The following is a 22,334-nucleotide window of genomic DNA, read 5'->3' on the forward strand; positions in this document are numbered from 1 at the left end:
AAGTTCAGCACGTCCTGCAGAGCATTAAATGTAAAGCTTTTCTGGGGTCATTCCAATGCCAGCTGAAAAATAGAGGATAAAATCTTTCTAGAATTTTGGAAGGCCTTGTTATTAGAGGCTATGGATTTTCATCTCCTTATCGCTGGTTAGATCTGAACTCCTTCTGAATGCCTCTCTGTAATGCTTAATGTAAGAACCTAGGAAACCACAGAACGGCCCTTACTGACCTGTGACAGACATTGCTGGGTAAGAGGAATTAAGCCCTAGGGCAGTGACAGTAGCACATGGGGTAAAGCAGAGAGAGATTTTGATCATTTTAAGGGCAAAATCTGCTCTTGCTGTTGTAATCACATCTCCAGGGAGGACTGAATGTAATAAGTAACTTCCCTCTGTTTCTTCCTGCTGCCTTTATTTCAGAATTGTGTACATCCTGCTGTAATGCATGGTAATGTGTGAATATTTTGTGTGCTGTGTTTCACATACTGGATGTGACCTAAGTGTTATATATATATTTACTTAATAAGACCGTTTATTGGGAAGGAACTGAAACAAACATGAGACAAAACAAACAACAGGCTTATAACCTGACCTGCTGTGTGATCGTGGTTTGCAGAAAAGTTATTTTTGTGCTACAGATATTGAAGCTTCCCCACTTGTGAACCTTTGGACTTGTCTTTCAATAGATACCTTTCCACTTAGTCTTAACTCAGCCATTACATCTTTCTTCTCCATGGATATGATACCTCCTAAACTGCAGGGCAATGTTTCTCATGCATCCTCCTGGCTCAGAACATCTGTTCCTTCAGGTGCAAGAACCCATTCCATGTGCCTTTGTAATGGTGCTGCCTACGAGTGCAGCAATCAGGAGGCACAGATTGCTCAGCCGTTTGCAAGTTAATAATTCAGCATGAATTTTTGGTAGCAGTTACGAAAGATGTTAAAATATTGAGCGTCTCAAGGACTGACGTATTTTTCCTTATGGTGGACATGGCATAGGATGATGCCATGAACACACGCAAGATATGAATTATTCAAAGGACTCTCCTTACTAAACAACACTAGTTAAGATTTCTTATCTAATAACTGTTCTCATTTGTGGTGTCTCAATAACATTCAGGTTGTACTGTTGGTTCATAATATTTGATATATTGGCAGACTGAGCTGTAAGTTTTCTTGCTTAACATCTGTAGGGGAACAGGTATGAGGAGAACACATTAAGGTACACGATGCAGCCCAACTTTGCCTCTCTTTTTGAGCTGGTGCCTCAGTGTGGAACCAGGGAGAACAGACATGAGGTCATTTGCTGTGATGATTTGCTCGTTGCTGTCTGAGGTCAGTCTCTTCTAGGAGGTACCTACTGGATGAGAAAGGCAACTGTGCACCAGCTAATACAAACAGCTACCTATTCACCGTTCAGATGCCTAATTTAGCCCCGATATACCTTACGGAGCTGGGCACTACTGCTGGGATGGAACAAACGGCTGAGACAAACCAAATTTAAAACACAGTTTGGAAAATTATGTGGAAATTGGTGTTACTTCAAACACATGCTTGAAACCTTATCAGTAAGTGAGGTGGTAGTAGCATCATGGAGGTGTTTGGAGCTGCCCTGATACATCTCAGAAGTTTCTAGCAGTTCTCAGAACATCTAGCCAAAAAAAAAATCAACCCACTAGTTCTCTACTTCAGCAACTAAATTTGACAGGTGACAGCTATTGTTCCTCCACTTTTCGTCCCCAGTCATTAGTGGCTTTCTTTCCTGTGTCCTTATTCATGAAAATCCATTTCCCCCAAGTATTTCTAAGAAATGCTTCTTCAAACTGTTTTCACTCTTTAAAGAGTTGATATTGCCGGTTACACCAGGCTCTTCAGTGTGCCCTGGGATCTTGCAGACAACTGTCAGGACTACTTTCGCCTTGGCTGGTAATTATAACTCTTTACATTAAGCACATTTATTAACCCACTCTGATGTTGCCCACCCTGAGAATTCAGTGTCTCCTTTGCAATTCCATAATCAAGATGTCAAATATCACCACTGTCTTCTGGATAATCTTCATAAAATGTAAAAATCTCATCTTGGCCCCTTTCTGTTTGTTTAGAGGCAGAGCCCTGCAGCTACAGTTCAAGAGGAGATGGGTGGCCACACAGTAAGCAGTGCCAAGCCATACGCTTGATAAATGACTTGTACGTACTTGGAAAGCAAACTGGCTATTCCGGACGGCTTCTCTCTGGAGAAAGAGCCCTTAGGAATTGAATTTTCAGTGAATAGATTCTGGTTTTTGATTGGTTGGTTTCTGTCTTCCCAGATCCACTGCCTGCTCCAGAATGCTCTTAGATCTATATTATAGCCTTAAATTGAGAATTTGAGTATTTAAAAGAAAAAAAAAAAAAAGGTTTGAAAAGATGGAATTATTTTATTAAGTATGTGTTGCTTTAGATTCATTATCCCAGCTCCAAATCTCTGAAGCAGACTGAATAACTGAAAGGATTTTATGTCTGAGAAGATGAATAGGACAGTTTTGATCATAGCTGCACAGCAAGGGAGTAACTTCTCATTAGGCATTGCCTTTCAGACCTGGAAAACGCTGTCTCATCCCCTGCCCGCTGCTGATGCACACATGTGCCTGTGCAGCAGCTCCGGGGAAGGGGAGCAAGGAGACAGGGGGTCAGCAGGGGCTGCTGGGCTGGGGAGGATTCCTTTCAGTGGTCTGTCCTTCTGAGGACGAAGATGAATTCTTGTTGACTATATTTTTATTTAGTTTGTTCAAAAGCTATCAATGGAATTCAACAGCAAAGATCAGTCAGAGGAGACTGCTGAGTGTTGTACTGGCAGCGCTCTGCTCGCTGTATGTGCCTTAAAGATGGCTCGTCCATCAGCCTTCACACTGCTTGTTCCCTGGCAGAGGAAATTACTCATTAACTATGCAAACGTACATGCAGGGATTCAAGTCCTAAACTGTTTGCCAAGAGGATGTCAGACAGAACTTCTTGTTTTTGTTATGGCATGAAAATGAATGATCGGAGACAGTTCTCCTTTCGGCATTTTGAAGTTTTCATAAATGGACAGAGAGAGAAGGAGGGAGGATTTCTGTTTATATAGAGCAAGGCTTGATCCTGCTAATGTTAGTATTATTCTCCATACAAAAACTTCCTGAACAAAGGATATTTACCAGCCACCAAAGCAGTCTGTCTTTCCTTTCCTTACCTGTCTGTCAAACATCATGCACTATTTAAATACTTCAATAGAATATGACCAAATCCCACTCCTTTCATCCAGCAAGATGCCTTTGTCAACTGAGAGACTCCAGCATAAGTTCATCATTAAAGGACGTGTTTAAGGTTTTGTTGCAATTGGGAAAATCGAAGAGGGAAGAAACACAAATTAAGTAAAATCCTCGTTTAATCTGTTGCAGACACAGAGAAACGTCAGGTGGTAGAGGACAAGGAACCTTGATTTCTGCTTTGCATTTTTTTCTTTCCCTTGCATCTGTGCTTTGGGAATAGGTAGACTTGCGTTAGACTTGTCTTGCCCATATTTCAGTATTACTGGCAGGCATTGCATTGGGCTTCCAGAGATTATCCACCAACACCCAGAGAGAGGTTTGAGCGTGTGGGAGGTGGGGAACTGCAACTTTCAGGCACTCTCCAGAAACTTTGGAGTTCTGCAGCAAGAGACTCTATGAACAAGATTGAGCAGATGGAATTCAGCCTTTAAATGAACAGCAGTTGGTTGGTCACTGCACAAATCAAGAGGAGAATTTCTTTTGGTATTAGGCAGATCAGCTAGGTGTTTGTGAGACACAGGTTTGTTTAGAAAGTAATATGAATGAAACTCAATAGGAAAAACTGGCAACTTAATGTCTAGCATAACAGACCTCTCTCCAGTGTTCCACAGTAGGTAACAGAAAAAGAGAGGTTGCTGTCAGGTGAGATGGGAATTTGGGTTCTCCGAATGGAGGAGCTTCTCTTAAGATGCTGTTTATGTTATCTCGTACAAGGGGAAAATTGCTTTTCAGTCACAAAGTTGAGATCTTTGCAAAATCTGAAAGCCAAGGTTGCTTACATTAACTCCTGTTGTTGGGTTTACCCGATGCAAGATTGGCAACAAATCAGAACTGGATCCCCTGCATAGAACAGAAATAGGTACCACAGTTGCCGTGGGGTGGCAAATATTCAGGAGCCATTATTGATACCCTATATAGATCACCTACAGCATTGTCCTGAGTCCAGAGCTTTCCTAAAAGGGTTTCAAGGTAAAACAATGCCGGTGCAAACTGCCTGCTGCCTTGGGAACGATCCAAGGCATTTAAATGCCTCTTGTGGGCTCTTTCTGAAGGTCACTGGGAGAGGAGAAGGCAAGAAAGGAGTATCCCACACAAGTATTGGCTAATTCAGTCTGGTGATGATCCACATTTTACATCCCAGGATGGCTTGGTATTTCACATATTTGTTACCTTTAGTAGCAATGCAAAATATACAGAATTTGATTGTACAAATGGCAATGACAGAGCAAGAGCTTAACAATCAAAATACACTTCTCCTTCGCCCTTATCAGGCTGGTTATTCTACTGAAGATACCAGTGAAACCCATAACCCTGGAAGTGCTCTGCTCTGCTTTAATGCTTTTGGAAGCGTAGTGAAAAACTAAGTGGGGCCAGCAGCAATTCCCAAAGATGGGAAATTCACTTTTTATCAAATGTAGTAGAACCAAGACTCTTGCCCTGTGCCTAATGAAATCAATGGAAATCATGTGAGTGACTCTGAGAGCAGCTAGCTTAAACCAGTGGTTGTGTGATACAAGAAGAGACATGCATCTCCAATTTAAGAATACACTGGGAGCAAAAATGGGCACCAGCCATACACCTTGGATAGTGGTCAGCCAGCCACCTAAGGGAAATTTTGAAAGATGGTAAGAAAAATCTTTTTTCACTCCTTGCTGCCAATCTGGAGCAATGAGAGCTCTTACAGTAATTGGTATGTTGTGATGGCATTCCTCTGAATCTTGCACTCCTTTTAATTAACAATTGATAAATTGATAAATTAATCTGTCAGAGATATGGCTCCTCTGCATTCAAATTGAACTCTTGTTCTTCATTTCTAAGTAAGTAGACCCATTTGTGAGAAAAAGATTAAGAAATCTGTATGTTATTTTCCAGATCAACAGTCTTGCAATTGTTTCAGTATGGAGTAAAAAAACACTCCCCAAAACTAAAGAATTGAGCTTACTTCCATGGTAAGAACTATATTTGTGTACATGTTTCCGTGTATGTACAGACGTGTCATTTTTTTTATTCAGACTTTTGTTTTTTCTCTGTAGTCATTCCCCATCTGACCCTTCCAGGCTGGTAACTCGTGGCGGCGGTGGCTTATGGACCACTGCACCCCAAGACGTTACAGCGTGCTACCCTCCCATCATACAGTTATACCTCTTCGTTTCGTGTTCTGTTTGCCTCGTAAGGAAAAGCAACCAAAGCCAGTCAGGGTTTGTGCTCAGAGGCCAGTGCTCCATGGCTTCTGTAGTTTCAGATAAGGCACCATTAAATAATAATAAAAATAAATAATCAGCATGTTGCACCAGCAATTGCTTTCACAGGTCCCTGCGCTGAATATCAGTTTGTGCTAGTGGGACAATAGCTGATTTAGGCTACTCTGAATCTATTCAGAAAACAATTTAGCTTGAGTTTAACTTTAAGCACATCAGGATATCCAACTGTGATTAATGATCCTACATTTTGGCATTTTTTTCTTAGAGGTGCCTTGAGGCTGGATGGATCCTCTATGCAAACTGCAAGATTTCCCCAATCACCTCTCAGCTGGAAGATTTTCTTGCCCTGCCGTGCTGTGCGGCACAGACCTCTGACATAGGCAATGACGCAGGTGTAAAATGTCGTCTCACTCTGCAGCGGCAGAGCTCTGTATACAGCGACTCAGAGAAACAAATAGGAAACAGGATTTCCCCCAACAGGCATCTGATTTTTCAGAAATGAACCATTGTAATGGGACGTGCAGCTGAGGAGGAACTGTAATTTATACTAAATGCCTTGAGGGGCCAACTTCAGACTTGACAAACATGGCAAGTAGGACTCCCAGCTCCCTTCATTTGGCACCAAGCTCTAGCTGGTTCCCTTTTTCTCTCTGTATTTACTAGAAATCATGTTCTTGTTATTGTTTTGTGCAGGATGGATTCTGGTAACTGCCAGACCAAGAAACCTGACTCTGTTTGTTTTGTTTGCTACAAACGCTACCAACTTTACATGCTCTCCAGCTTCTGGGAACCCAGGAGAGCTTGTGTTTGCCTCCTGCTGCAGCCTTGGGGAGATGCCCTCTCAGGAACTCAGCTCTTCAGATAAAAAGTCTCCCTCTTTACATGAGAGCATCCTTGAGTGAGAGCATTGCAGCATATTTTAAAAGCTTTATCTGTCTGGAAATTTTCCAGGCAGTCCCTTACCTACTGATGTCCTCCTTCTTCTCTTCTCTCCCGCCCTCCTTAAATCTTCCCAAGCAGATCCATATCATTAATATTTCAGTATCAGCTGTTCACAGGCATTGGCTACAGTGCAGTGCACTTCATCAATAAGAGCCAGCAGAGGCTGTGAGGTTTGCCACACTGCCTTCATCCAGCCGAGGAGTAAGAGCAAAGACAGAGCCCAGCAGAGAAACCGAGTATCCACTGAGGGTAAGGCTGCACATTGCAGTCGTTGTCTGGAGGTGCTTTTTGCTGCTGTCCCTCAGATCGTCTGGGTAATACCCGAGCAAGCAACAAGAATGGATGTCTTTAAGAAAGGTTTCTCCATCGCTAAAGAAGGTGTGGTGGCTGCTGCAGAAAAGACCAAGCAGGGAGTGACAGAGGCTGCAGAGAAGACTAAAGAAGGGGTGATGTATGTAGGTAAGAGAGAACTATTTTCAGTCTACATTTGAGCATGAGCTGCTGCATAGACTGTCTTTGAGAAAGTCTGGGGAAATCATATTGTGGCTAAAACTTGGAAGGGAATGGCAGGAGGTCTGGATAGCATCCCCAGCTCTGTCACGGAGTGGCTGTGTAAGCCTGGGGTGCCACATCCTCCCTGTGCCTCAGTTTCCCCAGCTGCAAATTAGAAATAGAAAAGACCATTACTTCAGGGGAGGCAGAACTAATGCAATGTTAAGGAGCATATGCCCAGGTGGAAGGTTTCTGTTATGACTGTTCACTGATTGTTTGCAGGATGAGTCACTCACTCTCCAGGCATCCAAGCGCTGCTGAACTCCACCTCGCCTCTGCACTGTGAGACACACGCTGAGGAGGTCCCTGAGAGGACCCTGCAGCATTATTAAGTGGGGATTGCAGGATGCATCTGTCTCCCCACAAACGCACCATTTTGTCCTGAAATCCTTCTCTTGTTCACTGATCTGTTTCATTCCCCATGCACACATGGGGAACGAAATCTTGCTTTACAAGGGACACCCAAATTAATTTTGCCTGAAGGATAGAATCTGGAAAACAGCATGCCTGGTGTCCTGCTGGAGACCTCTCTCACAATTAATGTGCTGTTTCGGAAACCTCCTCTTCAAGGTCACCCTTGAAACCTGCTATCTCCATTATCTAGCGCATGCAATTATATGACTGGATGGTCAGATATTCCAGATACTATAAAAATCTGTGAAGTCTTAGGTTCCCAAGACTGATTGCTGTGGTGCTGATTGCTGCACCTGACACAGCTTTTTATATTTGCTAGATGTATGAGTGAGTTGGGTTTTTTTTAGTACGAAAGTTTACACGCAGGATCTTCCTGCTGTCACGCTGCAACACCCGCAGCTGTACGTAGCTACTATGTTTAAAACAGTTATATTGATAATAGCTACTGATTTTGTTAATTACAAAAATTACAAAAACTTTTGTTTGTAAGCTACAAAGGAATTGCAAACTGTATGTGTAGCAGATCTGGTAATGTCTTCATCCCAAAATTTTAAGCACTCAACTATTGTTATACTGAGAATGAATGTATGTAACAGTTCACATTTCAGTTTGAAACTGACTCACAAGAAGAAAGGTAAACAGCATCCTTGTAAATATTTAAACTAACCACAGTAACTGAAACCCCAGCCTGTGAAGTGTCACATCTGGGTGTCAGATTGTGGCATCCCTGCTGCTCTGGCTGCTTCCTGATTTGAGTGAATGTCAGAAAGGACTCTTCCAAATTTTTATACATAACTCCTCACATCTCTCTTCAGCCATGTCCTATCTTTCCACACTGTGACCTGTTTTTCATTCCCGCACAGACGTGAGATACAGAGTCTGCTCATGAGATTCTAACCTTTTCAAAAACATTTTCTAAAAGCCTTCCTAAAACCTAAATCTCTGAATGAGGATCAAATATGGATCAAGGTGAAGATGAAATGCTCTCTCCTTTTTTTGTTTTGGTTTGTTGGGAGGTTTTGTATACCTCCAGTTCCTGCCCTGTCATGTACTGGCTGGTCCTTTGCCTTGGGGCTGACTCAGTTCCTGTTGCATGCCCAGGTCTGCTCAGCCCTTTGGGGATATTCAGTCTTTCACAAGCAGGAAAAGTAAAGGTCAGATGCTGATTAGCTGAGACAATTGATTTTTTTAAATAGAGAAGGTGGAGGCCAGGTATTATTGATTAAAGTTGGAGTGATTAGTATGCTGCCTGTGCCACATTTCCTCAGTCTGTGACACATGAAGGGTTAATGAGAGACCTGAACTGTTCCTTCCTTGCTCCATCCTAGTAGCATGGTCTGGAGCGTCACATGACGCAACCTAAATCTTTGGATGCTAGGAGAAAATAATACTTGTATGAAAGCTTGAGGGTCTTTTCAGAAAGTTAGGAAAGGGAGGGGGGAACCCCAGAGCCTGAGGTGGATTAAGTGGAGCCTTGACTTTTATTCAGGTTTGTGTTAACTCATCACTGACCCTTCAAGGAGGATTCCAGATGTCTGGGCACAGCCACCACATCTGATGAGTCACTTGCTGCTGCCTCAAGAAGAGGAAAAAAGCTCATTCAGAAGCATCCTCCTGGAGCAGATAGTGTCATTGGGGTTCTGAGGTCACCTCATCCCTCCTCTCCAAGCCATGCAGGTTCAGTTGCTAGAACCTGTGGCAGAGCCCGAGGTGCCTCCCTCCTTTGCTGGCACCGCATTGCAGTTCCCAGCGGGGCTGGGTAAAGGTGCTGCCATCTCTGTGGGGTCACGAGGAGCCTGGGGTGCTCCTGCCCTGCCATGGAAAGGGAAGAGCGTGCATGAAAAGAGAGAGAAATCCTGTAGCATGGGCCACCTTTGCACTTAGTAAAGTCACAGTCTGCTCTCCAAACTGTAGCAGCCTCTGGGTGTGCTGATTTGGCTGTGGGTTCTTGCATGGTTATTGTGGGTACAGAAATTGATTCAGTGGGCTATCTTTTGTGTTTGGTTTAAATAGGGAGAAATGTGATGGTGAAGTTAATTAATGAAGTTAATGCAAAGCTGCATCAGAGTGTTGAACATAAGGCTGTTAGTACTGTTTAATACTATAATTCAGGAAGCCTTGATAAAGAATGCACTTCCATTTTTCCAGAACAGCGTTCAATCATGCATGTTGCAGAAAGCCTCAATGCACCAAGCTGTACTTAAACAAAATGAGTCCAGCATGAACTCCTGCAGGAGTTACAGCACTTCATAATATCTTTTTCTGCTACAACTCTTTTCCCACTGAGCAGCACTCCACCACCTCAGTTGCACCCTTGCCATCCCAAAGCTCTTCAGGATGACTCACAGCACTCAGAGGAGACAGGATACATGAACTTTTAATTCTGTGTACACAAGCTGCAGGCAAGGACTAATGGGTGAAATGAGATTGAGCATCAGGTGATCACTTTCTGATTCAACAGACTGCGGGTTGCTGGGAGGGATATCTGCCAGAAGGTCCGATTTCATGTGGTGCATCATGGATGGATGCTGAGCCTGAGTCATTGGGTGTGGTCAGGAGACTGGGCTGGGAAGATGAGGCAGGCTCGCCCTGGCGGTGCCAAGTTCCACTGCCATTGCTTCTGTCACAAAATGGATTCAGGTATTTTTCTTCTACTTGCATCCCTCCTTTCTGGAATTATTTTTCACCAGAAAATACAGCACCCACCTAGTACCCTCCCCTTGCAAAAGAACTGAGCCCAGATAGTCATCTTAAATCAAAAGCCTAGCAAAAAAAATACACAGAAGTACAGCTCTTGTCTCACTAAGCATGTTTATTGCAAAACTGAACATATGCAAGGCTAGTACAGCAAATTATATACTTCACTTACCTGACAACTGCTCTTTGACCAAAAACCAGCAAGGAAGTGATAAACTAGAACATCTGTGTCTGGTGTGAGAAGATCTTGTATGTCAAATCAATATTGTGGCAGTCTTTTATTGGAATGGCACTGGGAGGGAAACTGAAGCAGGATGGCGTCTGAGTTGAACTGTGTGCATTTGGCCAGTTCAGGAGTTGCTGTTCATGGCTTCAGACTTGCATCTGCTCTGTTCACTGCTGTGCATCTGTACATATTTATGTATCACAGACATCGTTGTTGAATCCAGTTTACAGCAGTGCACACGTAACATGCGTCACTAGGAACTGGAGCTTATAGCAGTAACAATAAAGTACAAAGATTCATCTCTTCAGTTTTAACACAGTTTGGGAGGGTGGAGCGAAATGTTGAGGGCATATTGTAGTAGAACAGCTTTGTTTTGCCACAGGCAACCATTACAACCACCAAAATAAATCAACAATTGAGACTTACATTCAATAAAACATAATATGTACCAGGCAGAACAGAGCTGGGCTGGATCTGTTGTTATCAGGGCGCTGCACCTGTTTTGCTTTTCAGGCTGTTAATGAGAACTAAATGTAGTTTGTAGCTCATTTCTCCCACCACACCCATGGATGCTCCAGAACCTCTGGAGTTAAAGATCTGCCCAGCTCTGTATTTCTATCATTTTGACAGTCGGCCATAAAATTCCTTTTGTTGTGTCAGTATGGGAAACTTGAAAAGAGCCTGTATAGGTAGAGCTGATTTACAAAATACAGCAAAGTGGGACCAGTGAAACTTTTTGGCACATGCTTATTTACCTTCCAAGAGATAAATTTAATCCTTTATTTTTGTCCATCTACCATGATTTAACATATGTGCTGCGGTATACGAATGGAAGGGATGTATAGCAGATCACTTCAAGCTTGGAGGAAAACCACAGAAATTAATTATTCCTTAAAGGCAACTCATCTTGCAAACTGGATGCCCTTCTAACCTGTTAGCTTTTCTGTCTTGACAACAGCGAGATAAATTGCAATATAAGCATACATATGGTGGACGTCCATAATTTGAGATAAAAACATCTACATTCTGTGTGTTGCTGAAAGCAGGCACAGCCGAAGCTGAGGCACCAAAATGGAAATCTAGTTAGTAGGTATGTAGTAGAATGGTAGTTGTCTTGTAAATTCAGCCTCAAGTTTTGCTAAAGTCTTTATTAGAGTCTCTATTAGAAGTGTAGACTGAAGCTTTTAATGACCACTGCAGCCAAGGATCCTGCTGAAAGGCCAGGGAGAGTCACAGGTGGGATTCCATGTCTTGAAAGACTGAAGTAGGTAAGATTTCATCAGGTCACTTAATACTCATTCATTTTTACAATTAGCTTAACATTGATTTACGTCCACTCAACTGTTCATTTTGGAAATATTTCAGGGACAATTTTTCCTACTTAAGCATGATCAAGATTTTTCTGGTCTAGGAATCTCCAGACAATTTGTGGTTGAAGTTATTCAACTCCCAACACAAAGGTGCTCATTGACTTCACAGGGGATGAGAGCTGGTCCCTTCTGCCACCTCCACAAAGGGCTTGTGTCCTAGCAGGAGGTGCTGGCAGCACCACAGCTCCTCACCGCACCTAGTAAGAACAGGCGCCCATCCATGTCCAGAGGGTTCTTTGCCAGGTAGCACTGATGGACCATGTGTTTCCTTTCACAGGTACCAAAACCAAGGAAGGCGTGGTGCAAAGTGTGACGTCAGGTAAGAGCACAGCCCTGAAAAGGATGTGGAAGTCTGTGCTGTGTGGCTGGACATCTTGATAAGGCCATCGTTACTGCCACATGGAAGGTCTCTGGGCAACACCACTAATCTGCGTGACCTTCCATTTGAATGGAAGCCACAGAGTCAGGGACCCTGAGGGATCTTTCTGGGTATCCCAAGCTCCAAGGCTGGGCAGCCCTCTGAACTGCCTGGGAGAGAGATGAATGGATGAATGGATCCTTTCCCTGGAGAATTTCATTACTGAATTACTTTTTTCTTTCCTCCCTACCCAGGTGTATTAAATCAAACAGAAGGTACCAAGAGAGAGGTCACACGCAGTCTGCAAATACCTAATTTGCACAGATGTCCCTTAGCATCTTACAGTGAATTTTTCATTCTCCAGTTGCCCACAAAGACTGATAGGCTGCAGTGCTTCTCTCTGAGCAGCATTTTGAGTTAGACGAATGTATCTGATCTAAATGTACATGATATAAATCCAGACATGACCTCACATAAAAAAAATCCAAATAAGGACTGTATCAGGGGAAATTTCTTCTCTTAATGCAGTTGCTTTATTGACCTTTTGGCAGTGTCTAGATCATTGACTTTCTGCTTTTCTTGAAATCCTAGTTGCTGAGAAGACCAAAGAACAGGCCAATGTGGTGGGAGAAGCTGTAGTAGCCAGTGTGAACACTGTGGCAAACAAGACTGTAGAAGGAGCAGAGAACATTGTGGCTACTACAGGAGTTGTAAGAAAGGTATGTTTGTTTCTTCAGTCATGTGCAATACAGAAGAGTTGTCTTTACATTATACTTACAATATCTGCAAACATCTACATCTGATGGTTTTACCTATTAAATGAGAGGTTTTCAGCAATATCTGCTTTTATATAATGTTTAATACTATTATATAATGCTTAATCTGTAACCAGATAATCATTTCATTTGGAAGGCACCTCTTGAGATCACCTAGTCCAAGACCTTTAAGGTGAATGAGAGCAGGTTGCCCAGGGCTGTGTCCAATTGAGTTTTGAATACCTCCATGGATGGAGACTCCACAACATCCCTGGGCAACCTGTGTCAGCATTTGACCACCCTCACAGGAAAGAAAGAAGTATTGTCTTGTGTTCAGATAGACATGTTAATCGATTTGCATCTTGTCCCATCAGTGGGCACTGGTGGCAAGAGTACGGCTCCCTGTTTTCTTATGAATGTAGAAAAGCATTTTTTCCAGGGACTTGAGTAGAAACACAACCAGGCTGCAGTGAGCATCCAGAGCCTCATACCTGTTGTACAGAAGCATCTGGTCCCAGCAGAGAGCCTGACCCTCTTGCTTTGCTTTGTGCTGATTTTGAGAACAACCAAACACTTGTTGATAAAGGCCACGTGACCCAAACCATGCATGAATTAAACCTGATTCAAACAAGGTGTCTTCTGTCCTCCAGCCTAATTTGATAAACTGGGTTGCTTCAAGTGAGGAGATTAAGAGGCATGTGAAGGAGCAGAACGGCTCCCTGGATGAAGGCAATGTTGATCACTAGAGAAGATGCTTTCACCAGGTGGCAACAAACAGCATCCATTTGTACAGTACATGAGGCTGATATTTGACAGCTCTTTAGTAGGCCCGGCTGTGTTTCCCCTCTTTAGAGAGCTGTGGTCAATAGAGTTGATAGCAACATAAGCTAGATGAGTCACAACACACCCAAACCCAGAACTGAAGCAAAGAGAGGCTGGCCAAAATAGTTTTAATTGTTCAGACACTTGGCTGATTAATTTCCTGGCCTGCATATAAACACATTGTGAAGTGAAACAAAACTTCTGCACACCATATAAATCCTGAGAGAATAGCCTAATAAAAGAGCAGAACAGCAGCTACGAGTGACGCAAAATGTCCTCCTGAAAGCATGTGAAAAGGGCAGATACAGAAGTTCTGCTAAGCCCTTGGGATAAGGTTAATCTCTGTTCCCACAGGGAACAGCAGTTAGGCTGCAGGAGTGCAAACATTGATTCCTAATTCCGTGGGCCCAGACTGCCCTCTCCTACTACCCTTTGACTGGCTGGGTGCAGGGTGGTTGACCCAGGAGAACCAGGAATTTGCTGATGGTAGGAGTCCATCCTGCAGATACTGAACTGTCTCCCTTTCTGGCAAGGGCAGAGCAGCAGCAATCCACTTCCCTTTTGTCCTAGTGAGATCCTTCCCTCAAAGTCTGATGAGCTACGCATTACAGGTGGTAATTTCACAGCCCAAAATGGTTGATGTTACCTGTTTCCATCCTTGTGCAAGTAGTCCCCTAGAAAATCAGCAGTTCCTTCATCCTAGTAATGGTTCCGGGTTATGCAGACTGCAGACAATATACAAAACCTGAGTTTTCCAGAGGGTTAGAGTATCTGAACTGTGACTGAGACTTTAAGTCAGGATTGAGCAAGAAATAAAAATGTGGCATGTGTCCCATGCCAAAGGGCAGACTGAGGGAGCCAGGAAACTGCTTTGGATATGACATCATGGTGTAATGTCAAATAGCAGAGGTGGGCAGCAGAATGGAAATAAGAGGAGAAATGCAAGGTGAAAGAAGTCACAGGAGAAAGAAATTCAAGAAAAGTATTTGTTTCTGTGAAAGAGAAGGGTTATCTCATCTAGTGTTTAAATTAGGAGTGCAGATCTTCTAGTCATCCTCACTCACTGTACCTCAGGTACATCTGCTGGATACCTTTTGGGTAGCAATGGCAGGGGCTCCAAGTGCATCCCAGCTGCTGATGGTTCATGGCTATGGGGCCAGAGCTGCTGCAGAGGGAGAGCCCTGAAAGGAGCAGAGGGGTTGTGCTGGGCCCTCTCACCCACTGTTTTCCCTCTGGATCTGCTTCTGTTGTGCTCCATAATTTGCTAATGGAAATAGAACCTGAAGCTGCCAAGAGCAGCACCAGACACTGTAATGCACTTGAGGGACCCGCTGGAGATACACTGAGAAGAGTGAGAAGGTATAGCAGTTAGATCTTTGAAAAACAAATACCACTGTTAAAATCTTGCAATCCTGAAATTATACACAAGCATTCCAGCCTCGAAGTTTGAGAGAGCTGTTGCGTCCAGTCCTGAGACTTGCTTATGCTCCATCCCATCCTCTTCCCTTTTAACTGCAAAGAGCAGTTGCTAATGTCTTGTTTCTGTTTTCAACAATGATCTCCAGTGTTGTTCACTGCTGACTTTGTAGACGGGTTGTTCACAGCACCTGGGGATTGTGTGAATGGTGAACGCTGAGCAATGCTACAGGATGACTTGAAGCTGGAGAGCTGAGTGGTCCTGGATGCATGTCCCCAGCTCAGCATTCTCAGTACTAATATCAGTTACGGAGAGCTTGTGGACATTTAATCTGTGCATTTGATAGCTTGAATCAGTGACAGACATGTAGTAGCAAGGAGTGGGACAGTCTGAGGATTTGGGATTAAGTTTTGCTTGGGGCTGCAGCTGCAAGGTGACTGAGCTCTGCAGGCGTATCAGGTGGCGACTTTGGCCGTGGGGAAGAACCCAGCCCTTTGTGGAACATGGCAGGCACTGAGACATGGACACACACGGGGCAGCTGGCAGCCCACTGCTCCTCGCTGTCCTCAGTGCGAGCGCTCGGAGACAGGCAGAAGGAAATGGGGCTGAAGTAAATCTACACCTCCGGAGGGGTGCCAGTCGCCATGCGAGAGCAACCTCCAGTAGTGTTGGCACTGCCTAGTAGGACTTTGGCACTGGCCCTAGTTACTGCTGAATACGAGAAGGTATTGACTGATTTGGAGGAGGTTTTCAGAATTAAGTAAAAAATATGTAAGTTAAAACATTATTTTTCTGATGTACCAAGGAGCGAGACGAAGGAGTAATTTGTTTTGCCTGTGGCTCTGCACACATCCCAGTCCCTGGGGTGGACATTAAGGGATTTTAGTGAGATAACCACCTCCTAAATATCCCTGTCTTAGAAGAGGATTAATTCTTCGTCTGCATGACACAGCACAAAGTTTGCTGCATTGCAGACACCACGTGGTTGGGAACAAGCGCACGTTACACACACACACATACTCACAAAATGTCCCTCAGGGAGTGGAGGAATTTCCCCAGTAGCTGATGCTTCTCCACGCCCTCCGCCTAGATTTTCCCTTTAGATCTATCTGCCCTGACAGTTTTTATATGATTTAGTTGTCAGTTCATGGCTCTGTCATTTTGAATTAGGTTTGATCATTTTTTATTTCAGTCCATTAATTATTTGAGCAGTTGTCAGTTATGTCCAACCGCCAGGCACATTCATTGGATCTCATCTTTTCTCTCTGCGCTTGATCTAGCACACATGTACCGTACCCCAGCTTATCGCTTTCATAACCACTGCATATTTTGAATACGAATGGTTGATGTTCATGGCCTCAATTCTGTTCCCTTAAACCTTGCGACACCACCAATGCTAAGACAGTTGCACCGAAGGAATTAGAAGCAGAAGCTGATAAGTGACCTCTCTGTTTATGTTAGCTTGAGCAGGGTGAGTGTCACTTATGGGAGAGCAACCAAGGGCAACTGAGAGGCCACGGAAGTCAGAGCTACTGAGCAAGAGGAACAGGGAAATCAAAAGCCAAATTACCTTACAATTAAGTAGAATAAATAGTCAAAACTCTTCCCCTTTGTATTCAAACTTCTTCCTTTGTATTCAAGCTTCCTGGTACTTCACTGATGCAGTGATGCATCCTGGTGGTGTCCTTCAGTGTCCCATGGGGCAGGGAGTGGAGTCAGGTACTCTGCCTACAGGCTTTTTTTCTGTGCTTCCCTCTTGGTCTCATTATTGCATCCACACGTACATGTTTCACCTGCAGAATGGCTGAGTAGGTGGCACTGGTGAAGGCCTAAAGTCTACAAGACTGTGTGTGTGCTTCATGGCTAAAGGCTGTGCCCCAGTAATCCCGTAGGATAAAACGTAAACATCATTAAATATGTATTATTTGTATAAGCAGCCCCAGGAAACTCTGAGAGTCTGGCTGTGAGTTGGATCAATCCAAAGCTACCCCAAGAGGTCCACCTGGATTTGAAGGCTAAGACAGGAATTCTGCACGCCCGTCTGTCCATCCTGTCAGTGGGTCCACTCACTTTAATCACGAGTTGACCTCTTAGTCAGAGCTACCAGCATCACTCCAAGCAAATTCACCCTGAAAAACATCCAGGACGGCCCGTCCATAGGAGCTGACAGGTTGCCTGAGGGTGTACAAGGGAGCGGTTTGGGGACGCTGCCAAGTAGCATCATTTTTGCTCCAGCGCCCAAGATCAAGAGCACAACATGAGGCTGAACCTTTCTCCGCCTTATGCAATTGATGTCCCATTGCAGGCTGTTAAATTTGCAGCAGATTAGGTTGTCAGTGAACCTCTCTGGTTTTAGTGCCTTAAAATAATAATAATAATAATAAAAGAAATTTTGCTTGCAGCTGCATTTGTTGGGTTTTTGATGAGCGTAATGTTCCAGCACTCAACATTTAGACTCTGCATGCTTTCTTTATTAGATAAGGAAGATAGTCCTGTTGTTCATCTCAAGAATTTTCGGAGATGGTGAAAAGAAAAGCACTGGTCTATAACATAATATGGATAAAAATATAAATTTCATTTAATGTATGGACCCAGCCAGCAGAATGTAAAACACAATCATTGAGCTGAAAGAGGGAATTTGATTGAACCTGTGAAATACAGAAATCAAATTGTAATTTTTAAATTTTTTTTTTTGCAAAACCTGTGGACTTTTAAAATCTGTTTTTAAGAAAACATATTAAAATATCTGAACCCAGAAGCCTATAGTATGCTCTATTTAAGACCTCTTAACTTTGAGCAGGAATGATTTTATAAATGGCAGGTCCTAATTTGTTCAGTTTTTCATTAGCGATATCTGAACATGTAGCTGTTTCATAAACTTGGTGAAATATGGTATTTTAAACATATAAATCTTCTATAGTATATATATTTGATGTAAAATATATTTTTATATATATCAATACTTAAAAACTTGTATACTATTCCTGTAATGAATTCTAAGGTCTTGTGTTTCACTTAGCTACTATGTTAAACTACTTTGGTTTTCTTTCTTCTCTGGCCAAAAAGATTCCAACCCCCCCAAGAAAAAAATACAAGAAACAAACTAAAACAGTTTTTGTTTTTCATTTAAAACACTTTTTCTAAGACAATATATAATTTCTGAGAGGAAAAATAAATCTGCTTGCTGTTCAAGAGCAGGAGGAGCATTACTAATTACTTCGGGTTGCAACATGCCTCTCTCTCAGAATATTTTATCCCATTTAATGAGGAGATGCACACTCAAACAGTGGCAGAGTTCTTGGTGTCCTCCAGAGAAGCTGGATTTTCACCCTTGCTTTCTTGCCCAGCATCACTCTAAGAGTCAATGTTAGAGCTGCGGCTGGTACCCAGGAACTTCTGGGTCTTCATCCAAAGTGAAGACCCTTGCACCACACGGTCCTTCTCCTCTGTATATTGTTTGGCTGACCGCTCCCTGAGATCCCCGGCAGCTAACGCCCAGCCCAGGAATGCAGCCCTTCCTCATCTCGTGCTCCTGTTCTGAGCAGGCTGGGAAGTGCGTGAGAAAAACACTGTGAGAAGCCATGCCTAACACAGCCTGACACCTCTTCATCCTGCCATTGTGCTGGTTCCTCCACCACTGTTTAGAAACACTCTCCAGAAACATGGTTGTTTCCCTTTCTAAAAACAGATGGATGCGTCACTGCTATCCTTCTGGAGCAGGTTCCTGGCAGGGAGCACCATTTAAGGGATATAATAAGCAGCACAATAGCTGAGCAGGGATTCTTTAGCCTATCCATCACTCTCAGATGCAGCATCCTGAGGAAGGGATCCCCTTTTCCATGACTATTCCCACATTTGTCAGAGCTGAACTCCCCTCTTGCAAGAGCAATAGGCACTCATTCCCTTTAAAAAGAAGGGGTGCACTGCACTGGTGTTCATATGGGCTGTCCCCCAGTTTTCCCCAGCACCCCAGGCTGTTGCCTTTGTTTCACTTTCACCTGCCTCAAATTGTATTTTAAAGGTTTACAAGCAGTTTTTTAGACTGTTAGGTGGAAAGAAAAGAAACCTACAATGCAAACTGGTGACAATAGCTGCAACTGCAGGTGCTTCAGAGCACTCCACGTAAGTTTATTTGTTACTACCAGATTTCTTCACACAGAAGAAGTCAAAACTCTGGTCTTGGTGACAGGAAGGAAAACTTCAGAAAAATAACTGATTTTCTGTGTGAAAAAGACCCTAAATGAGGCTGTAAGAAATTGAATTGTTATTTTGTAGACATTTGCTCTAACAACCCACACTAAAATGGATTTTGAGCAATATTTGCCATCTATTAAACCTGGTATTTTATTAGTGTGTGCAATGATCAAACCCATGCCGTGCAGTCTGCTCAAATAGTCCGAGATTCAGGCAAGGACTTGATGTGTGCGGGTGAGGACAAACATCTCTCTTGTGACTTGGCAGGAGGACCTGGCTGGGCCGGAGCCGCCCGAGCAGCCGGGGGTGGCAGGAGAGGGGACCCCTGTGGCAAGCACAGACAGCGGCGGACAGGTGAGGTGACGCCATGGCCGTGGCTTCCCCGTGTCCCTGGGCTCTCGAGACCATGCTTGGGCTTTATCTGTGTTACTGGTTTTCTCCAGGACAATCTCCCCCTTGCTATCTGTGATCATACATCTACTGCATGTGGAGCCCATCGGTATTCCCGTTTTCAGGACTTATTTGACAAAACCCAAGCTGTGGGTTCTCACTTTTACCTCTTCCTTTTTTCGGAGCAAGAATTTGTCACGAGTGACAGATTAAACTGCTGCTTGTGGTTTTGTCATCATATGGAATAGCTTTTCCCTGGTTGCAGCCATACTTTAGAAGAGCTATAGGAAACAAGTTAGGTTTTTCTATAGATGCTTAGATAACAAGCTAGATTTTTCTATAGATTTTTCTATACTTAAATTAGCTCTTTTAATTTTTGACCTGCAATGTCTTTTAAAAGCCCTAAGTGGGTTTTTATATGGTGACTACCAACATTGATTTTTCTCTTAATTTTATTTATATATGTTTTTCACTGGAAATACTTAACTGTTTTCCTGTCTGTCTTCTCTCACAGGGTGAAAATGAAGGCAATTAATTAACTTAGTGACTTGTAGCTCAAAAGAAAGCATTCCAAGAGCATACATGGAAACATTAGCTGACACTACAACAGGAAAACCCCACTCTCCATAGACTAACTACATTCAGCTCTGTAGTCTTTCACCTCCCTCATAAGCAAATCATACAATATATGTAAGCCAGACTCCTCTGATTGTAAGTAAAGCGCAGCCGTGTACCAGGGTGTTGTGTGTCTCCCTCCCCACTTCCCTCGTGGCTTCCCGACCCGCTCGCTTTGCGTGTTTTGGTCGGGCTCACTGATCTGTGTCTCGTGTCCATCTGCACTGGCACTTGGGATCTCTAGGCATTGTGGAAATATTTTTTTTTAACTAATAAAAAAAAGTATTTGAACAAGTTTTTTGTTTACTCAGTTTTATTTGCACATTTTAGATGTTGATCCTTCCAAATCTATGAACCGTTCCTGTAAAAGCGTGGTATTAAAATACAAGGATCTCAGGGCTGTAAGGACCTTAGATCATGATGTAAAAGATGGGAAACAATGAAAAATTTTATTTCTGAATAAATAGTGTGGGTAGGTCATCTTTCTGTCTCTCAGGACTGAAAAATAGAGATTGCACTTTTAAAATATTCCCACAAGTTTGAGAGTGCGTGGGGGAAGGTGGAAAAAAAGGAGGCTTTATAAAAGAACATTTTTTTGGTATTTTTCCTGCTTACACCAGAGCTTGAAAATTCTATCCTGACATCTTCTGGGTGTAATGAATGGGTAGAAGGCAATTGAAGAAACGTGATGGGCACTGACCTGTTAGATCAGAAGTGCATTACTGCTGGCGGCAGCAGGCAGGATTCCCGTGAAATGCGTGAGTCCAATAACAGGTGCCAAAGGAGAATTTCTGGTGTGACACGAACACCAGAACTGGTACCAGTTACAGCAGCTGGTCAGTCTGCAGGTAAGCTGTAGAACAGCAGAGACTGTCTGCATTCAGAAACACAGAGAATGGGAAGATGTTGCTACAAGCTCATTGCTGTAAATAATGAAGAATTAGTTTAAAGCACGTAAGTATGGCTCTAAAAACAGGGTCTTTTATTCACCTACAGGCAGAACAGCCACGAACCCGTAAGAAGCCAGTATAAGCTGTAGAGATCTAAGCTGCTTCAGAATCAGACCATTAATCTTCAATAAGCTGCATAATGATGATGGCTATGGAAGGTATTACAGGAGAGATTTGCTGTAGCGTGGAAGGATCTAGCAAGTGTGATACCAACCTCTCTGACACAATAACAATACACATAAAGCTTTGCCTTGCAGAGACCACAGGATTTCCATCCAGAGTGGATGTTTGATCTCGACAAGGGAAGGGAACAAAAAAGCCATCACAGAGATAACAAGACCTCTCAAAGGAAGGTATATCCAATATGTGCATAGTCTTTTCTGATGTCCTGCAAAATATCTGCGGAACTTGCCAATTAGAGAGTAACTGAAATTGAGGCCAAGGTAAGAGGACATAAGGGGCTGTGATACTCGTGCCCAGCAGCAGGAGGCTGGAGCCTATTCTTAGTGCTTGCTAGAGAGAGAGAGAGAGGGAAAAACCTCTCTGCTCCAAATCTTTGCTTTATAGGGGTACAAAAAAATGTTCTGCCAGATGGAGGGAAGAGGAGCTGAGCACCCTCGCCAGCCCCACACCAGGCACGGCCCAGCCAGGGAGAACAGAGGTGCCGGTCTGAGCTGCCTTTGTCAAAGGTAAGGAAGGTGAACACTTGTTTCTTCTGAAGTAGAAAGGTCTGTCATAAAAGAGCCGAAAGATTGTCTATTAATTATTCAATTAAATTTTGTTGTATGTTTATTTGGTTCACTGCATGGAAAAGAAATCTGTACTTTTAATGAGTGTTCAGACAAGCATAACGAGAAGCGATAGAAGGAAACTGAACAATGGAAGGATGGAGGAGATGTGTCAGAATACATCCTGCAGCAGAAGGTGCTTTCACAAGGGAGATGCTGGGACTCCCCTGCTCCAGGTAGAAGCTGACAGAGGTAAACACTAGCAAAATAATTTTTTGCTGACAGGTCATGGTCTGGGCAATCAAAAGTTTCTTTTGCAGATCTCACCCTGTGAATTACTGAAGTGGGCCTTGTATGCGCGTTGCCTCTCTCGTGGAAGTTGTTAATTGAACTCCAGTGTGATGAGGCGGCACTCGTTA

General features: G+C 43.3%; 1 protein-coding gene across 1 annotated transcript; it reads left to right on the forward strand.

Annotated features, from left to right (window-relative positions):
- Positions 1-6,765: 6,765 nt before the first annotated feature.
- On the forward strand, positions 6,766-20,680 carry SNCG (synuclein gamma; the record flags this gene model as incomplete). The annotated part of the gene is made up of 6 exons (XM_080347724.1): positions 6,766-6,886; positions 11,964-12,005; positions 12,636-12,763; positions 19,500-19,586; positions 20,137-20,149; positions 20,568-20,680. 6 exons carry the CDS (start codon positions 6,766-6,768, stop codon positions 20,678-20,680), a joined length of 504 nt encoding a protein of 167 aa, XP_080203850.1.
- Positions 20,681-22,334: the final 1,654 nt, after the last annotated feature.

Source organism: Nesoenas mayeri (genome assembly GCF_963082525.1).
Source record: "Nesoenas mayeri genome assembly, chromosome: 7".
NCBI classification, from domain to species: domain Eukaryota; kingdom Metazoa; phylum Chordata; class Aves; order Columbiformes; family Columbidae; genus Nesoenas; species Nesoenas mayeri.